Source organism: Leucoraja erinacea, chromosome 12, assembly GCF_028641065.1.
Source record: "Leucoraja erinacea ecotype New England chromosome 12, Leri_hhj_1, whole genome shotgun sequence".
NCBI classification, from domain to species: Eukaryota; Metazoa; Chordata; class Chondrichthyes; order Rajiformes; family Rajidae; genus Leucoraja; species Leucoraja erinaceus.
In genome coordinates this window covers 13,235,472-13,252,828 of record NC_073388.1, presented here as the reverse complement: position 1 = coordinate 13,252,828, position 17,357 = coordinate 13,235,472, and the positions used below count along the sequence as shown (strand labels likewise).

The window sequence follows — 17,357 nt, the reverse complement described above, 5'->3', positions numbered from 1 at the left end:
ATTTTTGGGTCTGGTCTTGATGTCTTAATGCATGACTTTTCAAGTCTCTTTTATGTGATGCTGTAAATGGAGCTGCTGCGAAGCAAAACAAATTTCAGACTTTGTTCTGACAATAGAGTAATATTGTAGCGAATGGTATGTTAGCTGTCATTGCAAAAGGATTTGAGTATAGGAGCAGAGAGGTTCTACTGCCGTTGTACAGGGTCTTGGTGAGACCACAGGACTGTCTTATGAAGAAAGACTGGATAGACTTGGTTTATACTCTCTAGAATTTAGAAGATTGAGAGGGGATCTTATAGAAACTTACAAAATTCTTAAGGGGTTGGACAGGCTAGATGTAGGAAGATTGTTCCCGATGTTGGGGAAGTCCAGAACAACGGGTCACAACTTAAGGATAAGGGGGAAATCCTTTAAAACCGAGATGAGGAGGACTTTTTTCACACAGAGAGTGGTGAATCTCTGGAATTCTCTGCCACAGAGGGTAGTTGAGGCCAGTTCATTGGCTATAGTTAAGAGGGAGTTAGATGTGGCCCTTGTGGCTAAGGGGAGCAGGGGGTATGGAGAGAAGGCAGGTACGGGATACCGAGTTGGATGATCAGCCATGATCATATTGAATGGCCGTGCAGGCTCGAAGGGCCGAATGGCCTACTCCTGCACCTAATTTCTATGTTTCTATGTTTCTAATATCGTATTGTATCGTATGAGGAAAAGTTTATTGCAACCACACCCACCTGTGAGTTACACTCACCTTCCTTTTAATGTTGTCCAGTAACTGAGGCTCTCCTTGTCTGAAATGTGGATGTTGAAACTCAATTGCATCATCCAAATCTCGAGGCAGGCCCACACCAATGTGAACCACTTTGTGGAAGCCATCTGTTGAATAAGAATGAAATAGATTTTTATTTTAAATGCCGATGATAAAATCTTTGTTTTTAAATAGGCCATGGATCTTCCCACATCACCTAGTTCAGAGAGAAAGGACAGTGAGATCAGTTTAACGTGGCATCACATTCGGCACGAACATTGTGAGCGAAAGTTACAGTTAAGCCCCCGTCCCACTTAGGAAACCAGAACGGAAACCTCTGGAGACTTTGCGCCCCACCCTAGGTTTCCGTGCGGTTTCCGGAGGTTGCAGGTGGTTGCCGGAGGTTGCAGGTAGTGGAAGCAGGTAGGGAGACTGACAAAAACCTCCGGGAACCGCACAGAAACCTTGGGTGGGGCACAAAGTCTCCAGAGGTTTCCGTTCAGGTTTCCTAAGTGGGACAGGGGCATAACTCAGCAGGACAGGCAGCATCTCTGGAGAGAAGGAAGGGGTGATGTTTCGGGTCGAGACCCTCGAAGGGCTTCGACCAGAAACGTCACCCATTCCTTCCCTCCAGAGATGCTGCCTGTCCTGTAGAGTTACTCCAGCATTTTGTGCCTATCCTTGATTTAAACCAGCATCTGCAGTTCCTTCATACACATGTTGTGAACCACAGGGCCTGTTCTTCCGCTGTACTGTTCTATGTTCGACAAAACAAGCTTGATTAGAACATTCAGATAAACTACCTTGGCCTTACTGTTCATGTCTTGCCTATTCCCAATGTTCCCAGATCTCCCTTTCTTCTCAGCTGCTCAGAAGGTTATAAGGAATAGGAGTAGATTTGGGTCATTTGATCCATCAAGCCTCCTCCACTGATCTATCTCTCCCTCCTCACCCCATTCACCTGCCGTCTCCCCATAACCTCTGACACCTGCTCTCACATAACCTAATGCCTCTGCACAGCTCTAGTGTTTCAGCCACATTCTCTCTCTCTCTCTCTCTCTCTATGTTGCAGCTTGTATACAAGTAGATGAGATGCCACACCATGCCTATTCCTCTTTCAGCTCCAGATAATCTCCCGAAACTGCCAAGGCCCCAGCACATTATTCCCATCCTTCTGCTCTCACCTTCATTCCCACCTGGTTATTTTCTAGCTGTCTCTCATGCTCAGTCTTAACAACTGATAACATTATTCCAATCCAGGGCGACCATCAGGCCATTATTTTTTTTCCTTTCCTCGGTATGAAGTGCAAAGGCTGAAGGCAGCTCTAGATATGCAAGGTATTCCCCTCTCCAAATGCAACCCTTTGATCGTGTGAGTGTGATTGCCTAACATGGGCTCCTTCACCACATTGATCCATTGCAGCTGTCTGAACGACCAGACATGTCCATTGGCCTTCCCGTAAGTGCAGCAGGAGCAAACAGCACCGTTGACCACTTGGAAGAAAGCCATTGGAATCAATCTCCAGTAAATCTCATCATAATCTTCCATTCAAAATCAATGGGATCAAACAGAAACCTTCAGGATTTGGAAAGTTGCATTTCAGTTTCCATTCAAAATCATTAGCCCTCATTACAGCTCGTTGCCAAACCAACACGATATAGTGGACTTACACATGTTGAGTTGTCTGACGAAGCTTGCCATGTTATTGTGCTTGAAGTACATGGGGAGGATCTCCTTTGCAAAGTTCCTTTCATTGGACACTTGAAAACAGGTGCCATTCTGCAACAATAAAGTATGTTAATTGTCAGATGGCAAAGTAGCGCAACGCTCGAGCTGCTGCCTTACAACGCCAGAGACCCGGGTTCGATCCTGTCTACAGGTGCTGTCTGTACAGAGTTTGTGCATTCTCCCTGTGATCTGCATGGGTTTTCTCCCAGGTTTGTAGACTAATTGGCTTGGTAAAATTGTAAATGATCCCTAGTCTGTGTAGGATGCTGATAGTGTGCAGGGTTCACTGGTCGGCACGGTCTCGGTGGGCCGAAGGGCCTGGTTCCATGCTGTTTCTCTAAACTAAACTAACAAGATCAATTGCAACTCGCTGGTAGAGACATGTGCAAATTAAATGGAGGGGCTTATGGTTTCTACGGTGCACCCATAACGCAAAAACATAGACACGGCATGTACATGGTGCAGATTCACAGCAAGCCTCTTTCATAAAGTGTCTCCATTTATTTTCTGGGTAAGACAGTGAAATTAGTGTGTGCAACCACAACTGCCATACCACATGTTTACAAGTAATATTTAAAGATTCTTGGCTTATTAAGGGTCAGTAATATCTCATCCATAAAGCTACATATCCCAGACATAGAGTACCTCTACCAAGGAAATTTGTACTTTGTACCACTGGACTCAAGGCCAAATCTGGCCGCAAGGCTGTAGGTCAGATAGGCCTGAATCTCCTGACTTTCTTGTGCAAGTTAAAATAGGCTGACCTATTCACTTCAATAGCTGGCAGTCAATTCACAGTGACAATTCCAGCTCAAGATCAAGATCCACGCCGAAAATAAATCCTTAACTCAAATCAACATCATTGTTTATCTGCAATTTCCCACAACATCACTGGATGGCAGTACTTTCAAAATCAATAGGATTAATAGCCAGACTGCAAAATATCCCAAGTAACTTGCAACCCACTAATGTTTTGCAGGGAGTCTTTCACCTGTAAAGCGCTCTCCACCCCACAGTACCACCCCCTTGAACAGTCCTTTGATTTTTATCACCCATTTGAGAACTGTGTTCCCTCCTCTCCTCCCTCCTCCCCTTTCCCCAATCCTCCCTGTCCCTTTCCATATTGCCCTGTGCTCTGCCATGTTTCTTCTCTCAATTAATCTCTTCATTGCCACCATAACCGACCAACTGAATGAGGCCAATTATCTTCCCGTTCTTTATCTCTGCTCAAAATGAAATTGATATTTCGTGTTTGCTCCTCAAAGCTCCAAGGAATCAATTAGAGTTAATTCGACCTTTGGAACCAGTCACTTAAGGCTTGTTGGAGCAATGCTTATCTCTATGATATAACCACATGAATCCATAATATTCACAATATTATTGCTCTTCACAATAATTCCTTATGAATATACACAGAATTCTGTAGATCAAAACCCAAGCATTAACTTTCTGATTTAATGCTGCTCTTTGCATTCTTGCTAGTCACAGCTACAAATATTTTTTTCTCCAAAGGAGTAAAATATGATAATTACTTACAATCTGGTCCAAGTCACCTCATAAATTCGATCCTCTCAACAAAGCTTCAGCAAGCCCCAATCTCCAACACCATAACGCCAAATCAACAAGTCCCTTTAGACCTGGCCTTCAGAAGGAGTGAGGGTGGCGCAATTTCCACTCTAAAAATGTTGACCTGCTGAGTTACTCCAATATTTTGTGTCTATCTTTAGGCATTATTCAATGTCACATGAAGCACAAACCAATGTTCAGTGTATAAAAGAGCATTACTATTGATATAGTACATTGTTGTTAACTGTTCTCACGGTAAAGTAATCAGTATGTTGGAATCTACACTGGTAAAAATGTCAGTAAGTTTCTTACCAGATTTGTGCAATAAAGCCATTTTGTTTTACTCAAAACATTAAACATTTGCAAGTAATGGAAAGAATCTGGATTAGTTAGTACCTCTCATGCCCCAAGTACAACCCAAAACACTGCACAGTTGTAAATACTTTCTCAATGTTGTCACTGCAGCTCAGAAGGCAGTGGATATTTGTAATCCAGGTCACAGGCGGTTTGCAATGTTCCATGTGACTAAACAGGCCAATTTAAGATCTGCATGTTCTATGGCAGTGGTTGCAAGCACGCGTGTCCGGTTCAGGTCATTCAGAAGCCCCGCCCTTTTCCCGTGGTCTGGTCTCTTTGATGGAGCCAGATTGTGTCATAGATTTTAATGTTCTGCCAGAGACAGGGGCGCCACTTGTTCCAATCATTTACCAGTTTCCCGTTGTACTGAATCAATTCCATTACCTTCACATCTCTCCAGAAAGCAACATGAAGCTCTCATTCCCCTTGAACATTTTGCACAGCCTGTCCTTGAGACTGGCCACATTCCAACTTGCTCAGACAGCCTAACCAGTGCAATCATTTTTGTCTGGCAAAGGCTGCCACAAATGGCAGATCCACACATTGAGGAACCTCTGCATTGGTGTCCCTACCTGCTCGCTTTATACCGAGTATGCAGTGTAATTAAAATTAAGCAGCCCTGGTGGAAAAGGGTTAATCCTTACTCTTTGTAGGAAGGAACTGCAGATGTGGGTTAACTTCAAAGATAGACTGTGTGAAACACTGTGTGGAGGAAGGGGACTGCAGGTGCTTTTACACCAAAGATAGACACAAAATGCTGGAGTAACTCAGCTGGTCAGTCAGGCAGCATCTCTGTAGAGAAGGATCTGGTGACCTTACCCTGTGTGTATGTGTTATGTCACCCACGTTTCCATGGCACAGGAGAATGCTGAGTGAGCAAACTTTCCCCACCAGTGTATTGATCTTGACGGTGAGCCTAGTGTTACTCCATGTTCATTACTCCCTCTGCTGAAGTGGGCAGCTGCTTTTCCCAAGAGAACATGATTTTATTTCACCCATTAAAAGATCGGTGATCACTGTAAACCCCGGCAGCTGAAATTTTGAACTGCAATAACATTAATAAGTTGCGATGCCTATTTTTCAGAAATGCTGATAGTTTGCCATCTATCCCAGCAAATGATGTTTGTTGTACTTTACTCAAACATCATAGGATCTCATTTCACATGCCACCTTTAATTTATTACCATGAAGCATAATCATTATTTATACTATTGTTCTGCCAAGTAAACCTTGAACTACAGATTAGGGACTTCAGGCTTTTGTTTTGCACTAATATTGCTTTTATTATTTATTGAACTTTTTGTTGTTTGTTTTATTATATTATCTATTCAATACTGTATCTACAGACCTGTTATGTTGCTGCAAGTAAGAATTTCATTGTTCCTATTCAGTATCTACGACAATTAAACACTCTTACCAAACATCTAAGATCATAACATCATAAGACATAGGTGCAGAATTAGGCCATTTGGCACATCAAGTCTGCTCCACTATTTGATTATGGCTAATCTATTTTTCCCTCGTAATCCTATCCTCCTGCTTCTCCCCGTAACCTTTGATGCCCTTGTTAATCAAGAACCTATCAATCTCCGCTAATGACGACCTCCACTACCGTCTGCGGCAATGAATTCCACAGACCCACACTGGCTATAGAAATTCATCCTCATTTCCATTCTGAAGGTACGTCCTTTTATTCCTAGGCTGTGTCCTCTGGACCGTGACACTCCCACGACTGGAAATATCGTCTCCAAAATCCACTTTATCTAGGCCTTTCAGTATTCAGTAGGTTTCAATGAGATTTCCCCTCATGCTTCTAAACTCCAGTGAGTACAGGCCCAGAGCCATCAAAAAGTGAATTAACACAATATTTGTGTGTTAGTAGGAATAACATCTAATTGTCCAGAAAATCTGCTAGTCCAACACCAAAATACAAGTTGTTCAGGATCATCCGAGCTTTGCTGCACTTTTAACTGATCCCCTTAAGTAAGATTAATAAATGAATCTTGTCAAACACGATGTCCTAGTACAAACATTTTATTAACAATGATGCTGACCATCTTATCAATCTTCATCAGCAGTCACAGAACATCAGTGGGTGAAAGTTCCCTGATAAGGATCTTTCGGACTTTGGTTTTCAAGTTGCAGTCTGACGGGCAAAATTATTTCCCATCCAATCGTGTATGAAATAAATGTTCAGACCCGTCACTATTGAGTACACAAACACAACAGCCAATATACACAATAGTAGTAGGCCCCCTTCGGTCATGACTGACCATGGGAGATGCAGTCTGGTCGGATGCAAGCCTGGGCGAGGTCATATGGAGGACAGGCTGCTGCCCATGCAGCATGTCCCCCCTCTCCACGTCGCCGATCGATCTAGGTAGTCAATTCTCACGTGAATAAAGTCCTAGCCTGCTCAACCTCTCTCTCTGTAGACCAGACTCACAAGTCCCTCAAGTGATTCACAACTCTAACTCTCAACGTTTTTGTAAAATAAAATGTTTCTTCAGTATCTAGATATCAATATCTAGAGAATGACGTTTCTATAGACAGAAGGTAGTCAGATGGACTGATTCACGGGGAGGGGGGCATTTAGTAAATCAACACATTAAAAAATAAGAAAGAGTGAAAATACCAATCTTTAGTTTGTAAACAAGCCATGGCAACTTGCTAAATTTAAACCAAGAAAACATTTGAGGGGAGTGTGGAATATATTTTAGTCTGGAAGTCTTGATAGAGGGCTATCCACCCCAACCCCAAACTTTCCAATCAAGTCACTAATAGTGAGTGTGCATTGTCTCCTTCCACCAGAATTCATGACAACTGAAACCTTGCATTTTCTCATTTTTAACCAATTCCCATTAGATATTCATGAACCTGTATACAGTATATCTACACCCATATTATTTGCCTATTAAAGGTCTTATTGCAACTCTGCTTTGCTCCTGCTGCCATTTAACTGCTTGATGTTCCGTCCAAGCACTGCACATATCAAGGCATAAAGTGAAGGAGTTTGTGTAAGAAGGAACTGCAGATGCTGGAATATCAAAGGTAGACAAAAATGCTGGAGAAACTCAGCAGGTGAGGCAGCATCTATGGAGCGAAGTAAATAGGCAACGTTTCGGGCTGAAGCCCCTCTTCAGTGAAGGAGTATCTCAGCGGGTCAGGCAGCATCTTTGGAGAACATGGATAGGTGCTGTTTGGGCGTAGGACCCTTCATGTTCCAGAAATGCTGCACTTTTTTTGTAAACCACCATCTGCAGTTCCTTGTTTGTATATTTTACTGCATCTATCAGTCTATGAAGGTCTGATGAATGCAAGCATTAAGACCGATGAAGGCAAATATGCCAAGCGCCTTCTACACCACCCAGTGCAATTGTTTTTATTTCAGATTTCCACCGCCTGCAATGTTTTTGCCTTTAAATTATACCATACTTTACCTAGTACAACTTATGTGACTCAGACTCACCCAAGCAGTTAATTCCTACTTGCAATTACAATGGCTAATAAATTCCAGAGCTGCCAGCCACATCTTGCCCCAGGCACAAATACTGGGCTGTTCCTAGGGACACGCTTGGAGATGGACATCAAGTGCTGGTGGAAGACTGTGAACTCATAGAGAGATGCTCTTTCTGTCCGAGACTTGTTGGTCTCCCAGCACAGCGAGATGTCTCTCAATCTCTGTGGGTCTTGGGTCCACAGACGACCAGTCTAGGGTCCTTGTGGACATTGAGGAGTAGAGTCCAATGGGTACATACCCTCAAACGAGGGAAGGGCTATCACCTCAGGAACCCATGAGTGGCGAGGGTGTTTAGTTTAAAGATAGGTGCTAACGCTGCTGAGCATGATACTATTGAATGTATAGACACTGAGAATGTACGAAGAGCTTTTACAGTTTTTCATTTATATATATATTATTCCTGAAGTCTGGAATGAGCCAGTCATTAATATTTCTTGACGGGCATCTTGCTGTGCTGGAAGACCAACGAAACACAAGAAACTGCTGGCAGTTCTGAGATTTATTAGCCACTGTCATTGCAAGTAGGAGTCAACTACTTTGGTGGATCTGAGTCACGTCACTTAGACTGGGTAAAAGGTGGCAGATCGAAAGACAAAAACGTTGCAGACGTTGGAAATCTGAAATAATAACACTGGCAGACAGGGTGAGGGCAGCAGCGTTTGGCATGCCAGCCTTCATCAATCTTCATACTCGCCATCATCTGACCTTCATCGCTCAGAGCATTGAGATCAGAGAATTGCTAATACCACGACACTATTGAATGGATAGACACTGTGTGGTTTTTGCACTGTTTTTGTGCAAAATGTTATTCGCAATGAAGTAATTTCCGAAATAATGAAAAATAAATTCCTGTGCACCAATAAATAAAACACACACTCCTGCATCTGCCATTCGAGGTGGTGGGGGTGGTAGAGAGGCTTTCCCCACCACCCCGCACTCCCCCTCCTCCATATTCGGTCGGTGGGGGCGCTGCAAGCCAGCAGCCCTGCCAGCAGTGTGTTAGTTTTTTCTACACTTTTTGTCTTTTTTAGTGCGACTTAATGTATGTTTTTAATGTTTCTGTGTGTCTTGTGTGGGGGGTGGTGTGGGGGGGTAAGGGGGAAACCACTTTGGTTGCCTCCTCCACAGAGAGGCGACTTTTTCCATGTCGCCTCCACCGCGGCCTAATATCGAGGATCGGTGTGGCCTTTCCCGGAGACGTGCCCGGGGCTTCAGCTGCGGGCGCAGCGCAGACTCTCGTCGTGGAGCGGGCGAGCCCTCGCCGGGGGTTGCCGGAGGGGAGCGCTCCATTTGTTTGCCCGCGGCAGCCTGAAGCCGCGGTCTGCGGAGCTCCAACTGGCCCTGCGTCTGCAGCCTGGGATCCCTCGTTGGGGACCCGGGAGAAGAGCTCCAACCGCCAGCCCGCGGCCAACTTCTACCGCGGGCGCTGCGTGGACTTACCATCCTGAGCGGGATCCCTCGCCGGGGATCCCTGGAGAGGAGCTCCGACCGCCGGCCCTGCGGTCTGCGGTGCTTCTGGCTGCGGCGCGGCAGGGACTTTAAATCTTTAACCGCCGGCCTGCGGCCCACACCATCTTGAAGCCGTAGTCTACGGTGGGGAGGCACCAATTCAGGACTTGCCTGGACTTACCTTGTCTGCACATTTGGACACCCGCAGCAGCGACTGCGGAGGGTTGAGGTCCCAACCACGGGGGGAAATGGAGGAGGACTGGCCAAATTTTGAGCCTTCCATCACAGTGATGAATGCTGTGGTGGATGTTTGTGTTAAATTATTAATGCATATTGTGTGCTCTTGTTTATTGTACTGCTGCTGGCAAATTCATTTCACTTGTACTTTGTTGCAAGTGACCAATAAAACTTGACTTGACTTTCCCTTGCTTTCTCCTACACCTCCCTTCTCCAAACCTCTCTCTCCATTCCCTTTCCCCCTCCCTTCCTCTTCTCCCCAGCTCACTCCCCTCCACACAACGCCTTGACACAAGCAGCCAATCAGCGCCCGCAGACCGGGAACAAATGAAGACATAAAAATACCAACCGGCGAATCAGCGCGGAGCAGCAACGACACAGCAACCAATCAGCGTGGAGCAGCAACCAATCAGTGCAGAGCAGCAACGACCCAGCAACCAATCAGTGCAAAGCAGCAACGACCCAGCAACCAATCAGTGCAGAGCAGCAACGACCCAGCAACCAATTAGTGCGAGGGGGCGTGGCGCTGGGTGTCGCCCACGTGGGCCAGGGACCTTCACCCCCGCCGGTCCGCATGCTGGTGCCTGTCTGACACCTTCACAGTGGACAAGGCATGACACACAATGCAGGAATAATCCTCCCAGCGCAGTTTACCGCTGTAACTCACTGCTGCACAAGTCTGCAGCGTGCACTGCATTCACATTCTTTCTTTACGCCACACGGCGAGAATTGCATTGCAATGTTTTATTTTAAGTGCGACACAGGTTTGGGAGCTGCCCAAAGGCCTGGACTGTGCAACGGGTGTCCACCCCCTGAGAACAACATTGAGCAAACAGCCACATCCAAATATGACCAACTTTCAGACTTTATAGTTGCAATATTGGTTCGCGTTCTCAAGAGATGGTGGGAATAATAAAATCCCGATGCCATATCGGGTAATACATATTAGGGGGAAAAAACATTTGGGGAAAGAACGATAAAACTACCTATTACAACCAATAAAAATTGAATGTATTTTCTATGTCGCATTCTCCCACCAACAGGAATAAATATCTGAAATTTCTACTTTAAGAGGCAAGTTTTAGGGTTTGACTTTTTTTGCCCCCGTTATGAATATGTATATTATGAATATGTATATATCGAGCGCTACAAATGTGAATGCAAGGTAACAAATCTAAAGCAGAAATTACAGAAGCATAACTAATACATCCAAAACCTCATCTGTCAACATTGGCATTTAACTGCATTCCAACACGATAACATGTTTACATTAAAATGTTTTGATCCTCAAGGTACACCGTTTTCCGTGCTTGGTCTCTAATAAACTAAATCAGACGTAATACATAGTTGATTTTTTTAAGTGTATCTGGTTTACAAGGAGTCTACACTGTCAACCTTATTACTTACTTGACTCCAGGAGATTAGATCATCCGTCCCTGGATCTTCCACCAAGGTCCACAACTTGTTCAAGAATGCAGGCACGCTGCAATTTTGTCTCATTTCCCCCCGCCCCTCCTCCAGAAGCAATTGTAAGTTCAGAATTGTAAGTTCAGAACTCACTTCTTCTGCCACTTTTTTTTAATAACACAATAAATACGTTGCTTTCTACGCAGGCACGGGTAGGTTGGATTGCTGCACCCATACACTTCCAAATGGGTGAACTCCCGTTTATTTATAATTACGTTTGATACGAAGTACATGCTCCACGTGTGGGTGGAGCTTCTCGCACAGCGACCGACCATCGTGTTATGAAAAGGCACAGACAGAGCAAGGAGTGGTGGCCGCAAGAGAGCCTTCTAACCAACTGGACAAGGAGCCGCCAGCTCCCATATAGACCGACAGCTGAATTATCCAATGGATCGACTTGGGTCTTGCTGACTGCTTCTTACTTTCTCTAGGCTGGGTGGAATCACGCTTGCGCATATAGCAGAGCTCTTGCATAATCGCAAGTGGGTAATGAATAATTTTCTATTCTAATAGCAATACATAATAGTTATTGCAACTACAGCCATTAAAACTGGCAAAGAAACAGCAACGAGAATCTGAAGAAGGGTTTCGGCCCGAAAGGTTGCCTATTTCCTTCGCTCCATAGATGCCGAGTTTCTCCAGCATTTTTGTGTACCTACGAGAATCTATCACATTAGTAAAATACTGGATCTACTCAATAGATTAGGCAACATTTTATGGAAAATGCATCAAGAACGACCATGTGTGAGAAGGAACTGCAGATGCTGGTTTAAACCAAAGATCCTCTAGTATCTTTGATTTAAACCGAAGATAGACACCAAAAGCTGGAGTAAGTCAGCATCCCTGGAGAGAAGGAATGGGTGACGTTTCGGGTCGAGACCCTTCTTCAGAACAGGTTAATGGTATTTCATTCTGAGCGTTTTATTCTAAGTGATGGCAATTGAACCACAGACGATTGCCCTGAAGGGTAAAGGCCGAGGGTTGAAGAGCGAAGACTTTGTCATCCATGTTGGGCTCAAAATCTGTTAGTATTGATAGATAATTGTGGTAAATCGGAGAGCGTCACCGGTAGATAGATTGGTAAAGGAGGATTTCGATACCTTGTCCTCCGCCAATCCGTATTGGGAAGTTATGTTACAGTTGTACAACACGTTGTTTAGGCTCACATTTGGAATATTGTATTCAGTTTTGATCACCTGCTCTAGGAAGGATGTCAGTAAAATGGATAGAATGCAGAGATTTACGAAGTTGTTGTGAGGAAAGGAGGGGAAAGGAAGAGGTTGGACAGGGTAGAATTTATTCCTTGCAGCAGAGGCCGAGGGATGATCTTATAAAGGTGCATAAAATCTTAAGGGGATTTGACTGGGTAAAAGCAGTCTTTTCCCCAGGATAAGGGAATCAAAAGCCAGAGGTTCAAAGAAGGGTAACTTTATCCACTCAGAGGGTAGTGGGTATAGAGAATGAGCTGCCAGGGGAGGTAATTTTGTAAGAGGCACTAAAACATTTAAAATACTTTCAGACAGGTAGGTGGAAAGGGAGGGATTAGAAGGATTTGCTAAACTAGCATAGGCAGGGTATCTTGGATAGCATGGCTAGGATGGGCCAAAGGACCCATATCTGTGCTGCAGGACTCCAGGACATAGGGAGCACCTCAAGGCTGCGTGCTCAGCCCCCTGCTGTATTCACTCTATACTCATGACTGCCCAGGACAAGGGGTCACAGTTTAAGGATAAGGGGGAAATCCTTTAGGGCTGAGATGAGAAGAACATTTTTCACACAGAGAGTGGTGAATCTGTGGAATTCTCTGCCACAGAGGGTAGTTGAGGCCAGTTCATTGGCTATATTTAAGAGGGAGTTAGATGTGGCCCTTGTGGCTAAAGGTATCAGGGGGTATGGAGAGAAGGCAGGTATGGGATATTGAGTTGGATGATCAGCCATGATCATATTGAATGGCGGTGCAGGCTCAAAGGGCCGAATGGCCTACTCCTGCACCTGTTGTCTATGTCTATGTAGCCGGTCATAGTGCAAACTCCATCATCAAGTTCGCTGACGACACCACTGTTTTGGGACGTATCACTGATGAGGATGAGTCAGAGCATAGAAGAGAGATTGAGCGACTGTCCATATGGTGCCAGCGCAATAACCTGGCCCTCAACACCAGCAAAACCAAGGAACTGATTGTGGACTTTGGAAAGAGTAGGATGGGGACCCACAGTCCCGTTTATATCAACGGTCAAGAGCTTCAAATTCCTGGGCGTGCACATCTCTGAAGATCTTTCCTGGTCCGAGAACACAGATGCAACCATCAAGAAAGCTCATCAGCGCCTCTACTTCCTGAGAAGATTACGGAGAGTCTGTTTGTCAAGGAGGACTCTCTCCAACTTCTACAGGTATACAGTAGAGAGCATGCTGACCGGTTGCATTGTGGCTTGGTTCGGCAACTTGAGCACGCTGGAGAGGAAGAGACTACAAAAAGTAGTAAACACTGCCCAGTCCATCATCGGCTCTGACCTTCCTTCCATCGAGGGGATTTATCGCAGTCGCTGCCTCAAAAAGGCTGGCAGTGACCATCCTGGCCACACACTCCTCTCCCTGCAACCTTCAGGTAGAAGGTACAGGAGCCTGAAGACTGCAACGACCAGGTTCAGGAATAGCTACTTCCCCACAGCCATCAGGCTATTAAACCTGGCTCGGCCAAAACTCTGAACATTAATAATCCATTATCTGTTATTTGCACTTTATCAGTTTATTTATTCATGTGTTTTATAGTCAATGCCTATTATGTTCTGTTGTGCTGAAGCAAAGCAAGAATTTCTTTGTCCTATCAGGGACACATGACAATAAACTCACTTGAACAGTAATAGGCTTGATCGGAACTCTGCTCCAATCTCTGGCCTACATCATTGGTTCATGGAAAAGGAGTTGGAAGATAGACTTTGACTACTCAAATGCCAGGACATAATCGTGATTATGATCCCAGGATGGGAGGTTAAGAGATGGCGTTCTAATATTAGCCAAGAACAAGATAAACAAAGGGTCTCGAACCAAAACATCACCCATTCCTTCTATCCTGAGATGCTGCCTATCCCGCTGAGCATTTTGTGTCTATTTTTGGTTTAAACCAACATCTGGTTCCTTCCTACACATTAGCCAAGAACATGTCCATTATTGCAATAAGGAAGGATATGGGAAAAGGGATTCTTTAATGAGGACCCTCAATAAGATCAGAAGTTGGAGCGAGAAACAAAAAAATGGGAGAAAAACTTAGCTGGATGTATATTGAAGGCCTCCAAACAAAGGTAAAAGCATCATGGAGCAGATTTCAACAGCCCCCCCCCCCCCCCAAAAAATGAATTGGGATTGTTTTGGTGTCAAAGACTTGGGTGAGGCAGAACATTTGACACGTGTTTTCACAAGTCCGTTGTAGCCAATTCTACCTGAGAAGTGCAATACTACTTCAATGTAGCTTGGCAGGTGGAGGGAATGGGCCAGAACTCAAGTTTTATGTTAAGGAGAACAAGAATGGTCTGCAAAATTCCCTAGTAATTTAAAAAAAAAAAAATGTTTTAAACGAACATATTCTTCGATGAAATTGCCAGGATATTTCATCCAAGTCCCCTTTTTGCATAAACATCTAAATTTATTGAAAGGGGGAGAAATGCAATGGCTAAAATAGCTAATCCCTCACCCTTTCAAATCAGTTGTCAAATTTATGGCACCTTGACTAAAAGTAAAAGGACATACCAAATGGCAATATTCTGAAATTGGAGCTGTGAAGATGGTTAAGTTTAAGTATACCAAGTTCTCATTCAACGCTTGTATATGGTTGCAATTTAGAATTGATCGATCCAATAAGTTAGGAGCGACTCAGAACAGGCAGCATCTCTGGAGAGAAGGAATGGGTGACGTTTCAGGTCGAGACCCTTCTTCAGACTGAAGAAGGGTCTCGACCCGAAACGTCACCCATTCCTTCTCTCCAGAGATGCTGCCTATCCCGTTGAGTTACTCCAGCATTTTGTGTGTACCTTCGATTTAAACCAGCATCTGTAGTTCTTTCCTACACAATCTAACATGTTGTAAGATCGCTGAATAAAATCAGCTTTAAGTTATACATCAATTGTTAATCTTGCTCAAAACAAAATTTAGTTTGTTAAACACTTTATTTAAATAATCCCACTATTAGTCAGATCTCATTCCATTCTCTGGCTATTGGGAAGACCAAACCCATTTTATTTGGTGCAAAACAATTCCATAGACACAAAAAACATTTTAAGCAACACTCCAAAAGTAGAGCAACTGGAATATTCATATTGCTATTATTTTAACAAATATCCCCCAACTCTTTTTTTTTTCTCAGCTGCAGGTGATCATTTTGATATTCCTGCTTAGTCTTCCTTATTTTACTTCGAGCATACAAAATACTGTCATTTAGGAAGGAGCTCCAGAAAATCCTGCACCCAATCCCCTCTGTATTGAAGAGGTTTGAACATTGAAGGGTGCATACAAGCAGATGTGAACAATGGGATTAGATGAATTACAGAGTGCAAGTTTAATACAAAAAACAACTCAAACATAGGACATGAGCCATGTTAATTTCCCATTTATTGATCAGTGCCAGTAGGATATAAAAGCCATAACAAATTTTACATCCCAAGAAAATAACTAAAAATTAAATAATACTCAATAACTAATTTCCATTATTAGGTATATTTGGTCCAATCTTGAATCTGCAGCTAACAAAGGCATTGTCAAATAATAATACACAAATTGTTTAGTGTTAGTTGGGTTGGTTAACATCTCAATTTCTATCCCCCCCCCCCCCCCCCCCCCCCCCCCCCCCCCACCCCCCCACCCCCCCCCCCCCCCCCCCCCCCCCCCCCCCCCCCCCCCCCCCCCCCCCCCCCCCCCCCCCCCCCCCCCCCCCCCCACCGCGGGTACAACTGCACACATGGAGCAAGTGCATCCAGAAAGGAATTGTTACACTGATTGGGTGGAAGACCCAGACTGCAACAATCACACAAAGCAAATAGCAGGCCCAATGTAGTTTCAAAAGCAGTTGGCACCAGAAGTCCCATATCAGAATTAACAAGACATTCTTCAGCCGTAATGTACTAGTTTCATTAGTTGAAGGATCATTGAGAAAAGTGTGGAACCTGAAATGCCATTTAAAAATACAAGTTTGTCTTCAAAACCAAGTGTCCAAGATGAGAACTTTGTAATTATGAAGCTTTAAGGAGGTTCAGTTAATGATATGAACCAACCACAAAACTAATTGTACATTAATGCCTATTAAAGTTTAACCGAACGTTAGCCATGTTCCAACTTATAACCATATAATATAACCATATAACAATTATAGCACGGAAACAGGCCATCTCGGCCCTTCTAGTCCGTGCCGAACACTTATTCTCCCCTAGTCCCATCTACCTGCCACTCAGACCATAACCCTCCATTCCTTTCCCGTCCATATAACTATCCAATTTATTTTTAAATGATAAAATCGAACCTGCCTCCACCACCTCCACTGGAAGCTCATTCCACACAGCTACCACTCTCTGAGTAAAGAAGTTCCCCATCATGTTACCCCTAAACTTTTGTCCAAAAATTCTCAAGTCATGTCCTCTTGTTTGAATCTTCCCTACTCTGTGGGAAAAGCTTATCGACGTCAACTCTGTCTATCCCTCTCATCATTTTAAAGACCTCTATCAAGTCCCCCCTTAACCTTCTGCGCTCCAATGAATAAAGACCTATTTCATTTCAGACTTGAAATGAAAAATGACAACCATGAAAACTGTGCAAAATATTTAAAAACATGCAAGTATAATTACACCACTGGAAATGTCCAGCAAGTCCTTGGCTCCATTCCATCTTTATCACAAAAAAAGTTTGATTTACACAAATTAAACCTGTAGATTTTAGACTAAAAACTTGCATAAGGACACCATGAACAAGGCAAAAATGGTTAAACTAAACTGATCAAAGTTAAATAGTCAAGATTTTGTAATCTAATTGCATGACTCGATGCATTAATTTAATCTTCCTGCATATTAAAGACTATGATGATTAGGGCAGCTTTTATAGTCAAAGGACATTCTGCATAGCAGGAGTAGTGACAAACACAGAAGGGACCAGAACAGATTCCTAAACACCAGCAAACCCTACTAATGAGCTTGCATCTTCATTGCTTTATGATATAAACAACAAAGGATTGTGGAAGTTAGTTAGGATTTTATCCAAGTTCATCCAAATACAACCCCAGATTTATAGTTTAATGCAACATAAGCGTG

At 43.8% G+C, this 17,357-nt stretch overlaps 1 protein-coding gene across 2 annotated transcripts in view; it reads right to left on the bottom strand.

Annotated features, from left to right (window-relative positions):
- Positions 1-11,414, bottom strand: part of LOC129702068 (heat shock factor protein 1-like) — a 36,483-nt gene extending 25,069 nt beyond the window's left edge. The window contains exons 1-3 of one of the 2 annotated variants that reach the window (XM_055643606.1): positions 11,011-11,414; positions 2,417-2,525; positions 749-873 (exon numbers count right to left, since the gene is read on the bottom strand). In XM_055643606.1, coding sequence (XP_055499581.1) covers positions 749-873; positions 2,417-2,525; positions 11,011-11,103 — 327 coding nt within the window. In that variant the 5' untranslated portion in view covers positions 11,104-11,414. The remainder of the gene's footprint in view (positions 1-748; positions 874-2,416; positions 2,526-11,010) is intronic. The other variant, XM_055643605.1, reaches the window with a different exon arrangement.
- Positions 11,415-17,357: the final 5,943 nt, after the last annotated feature.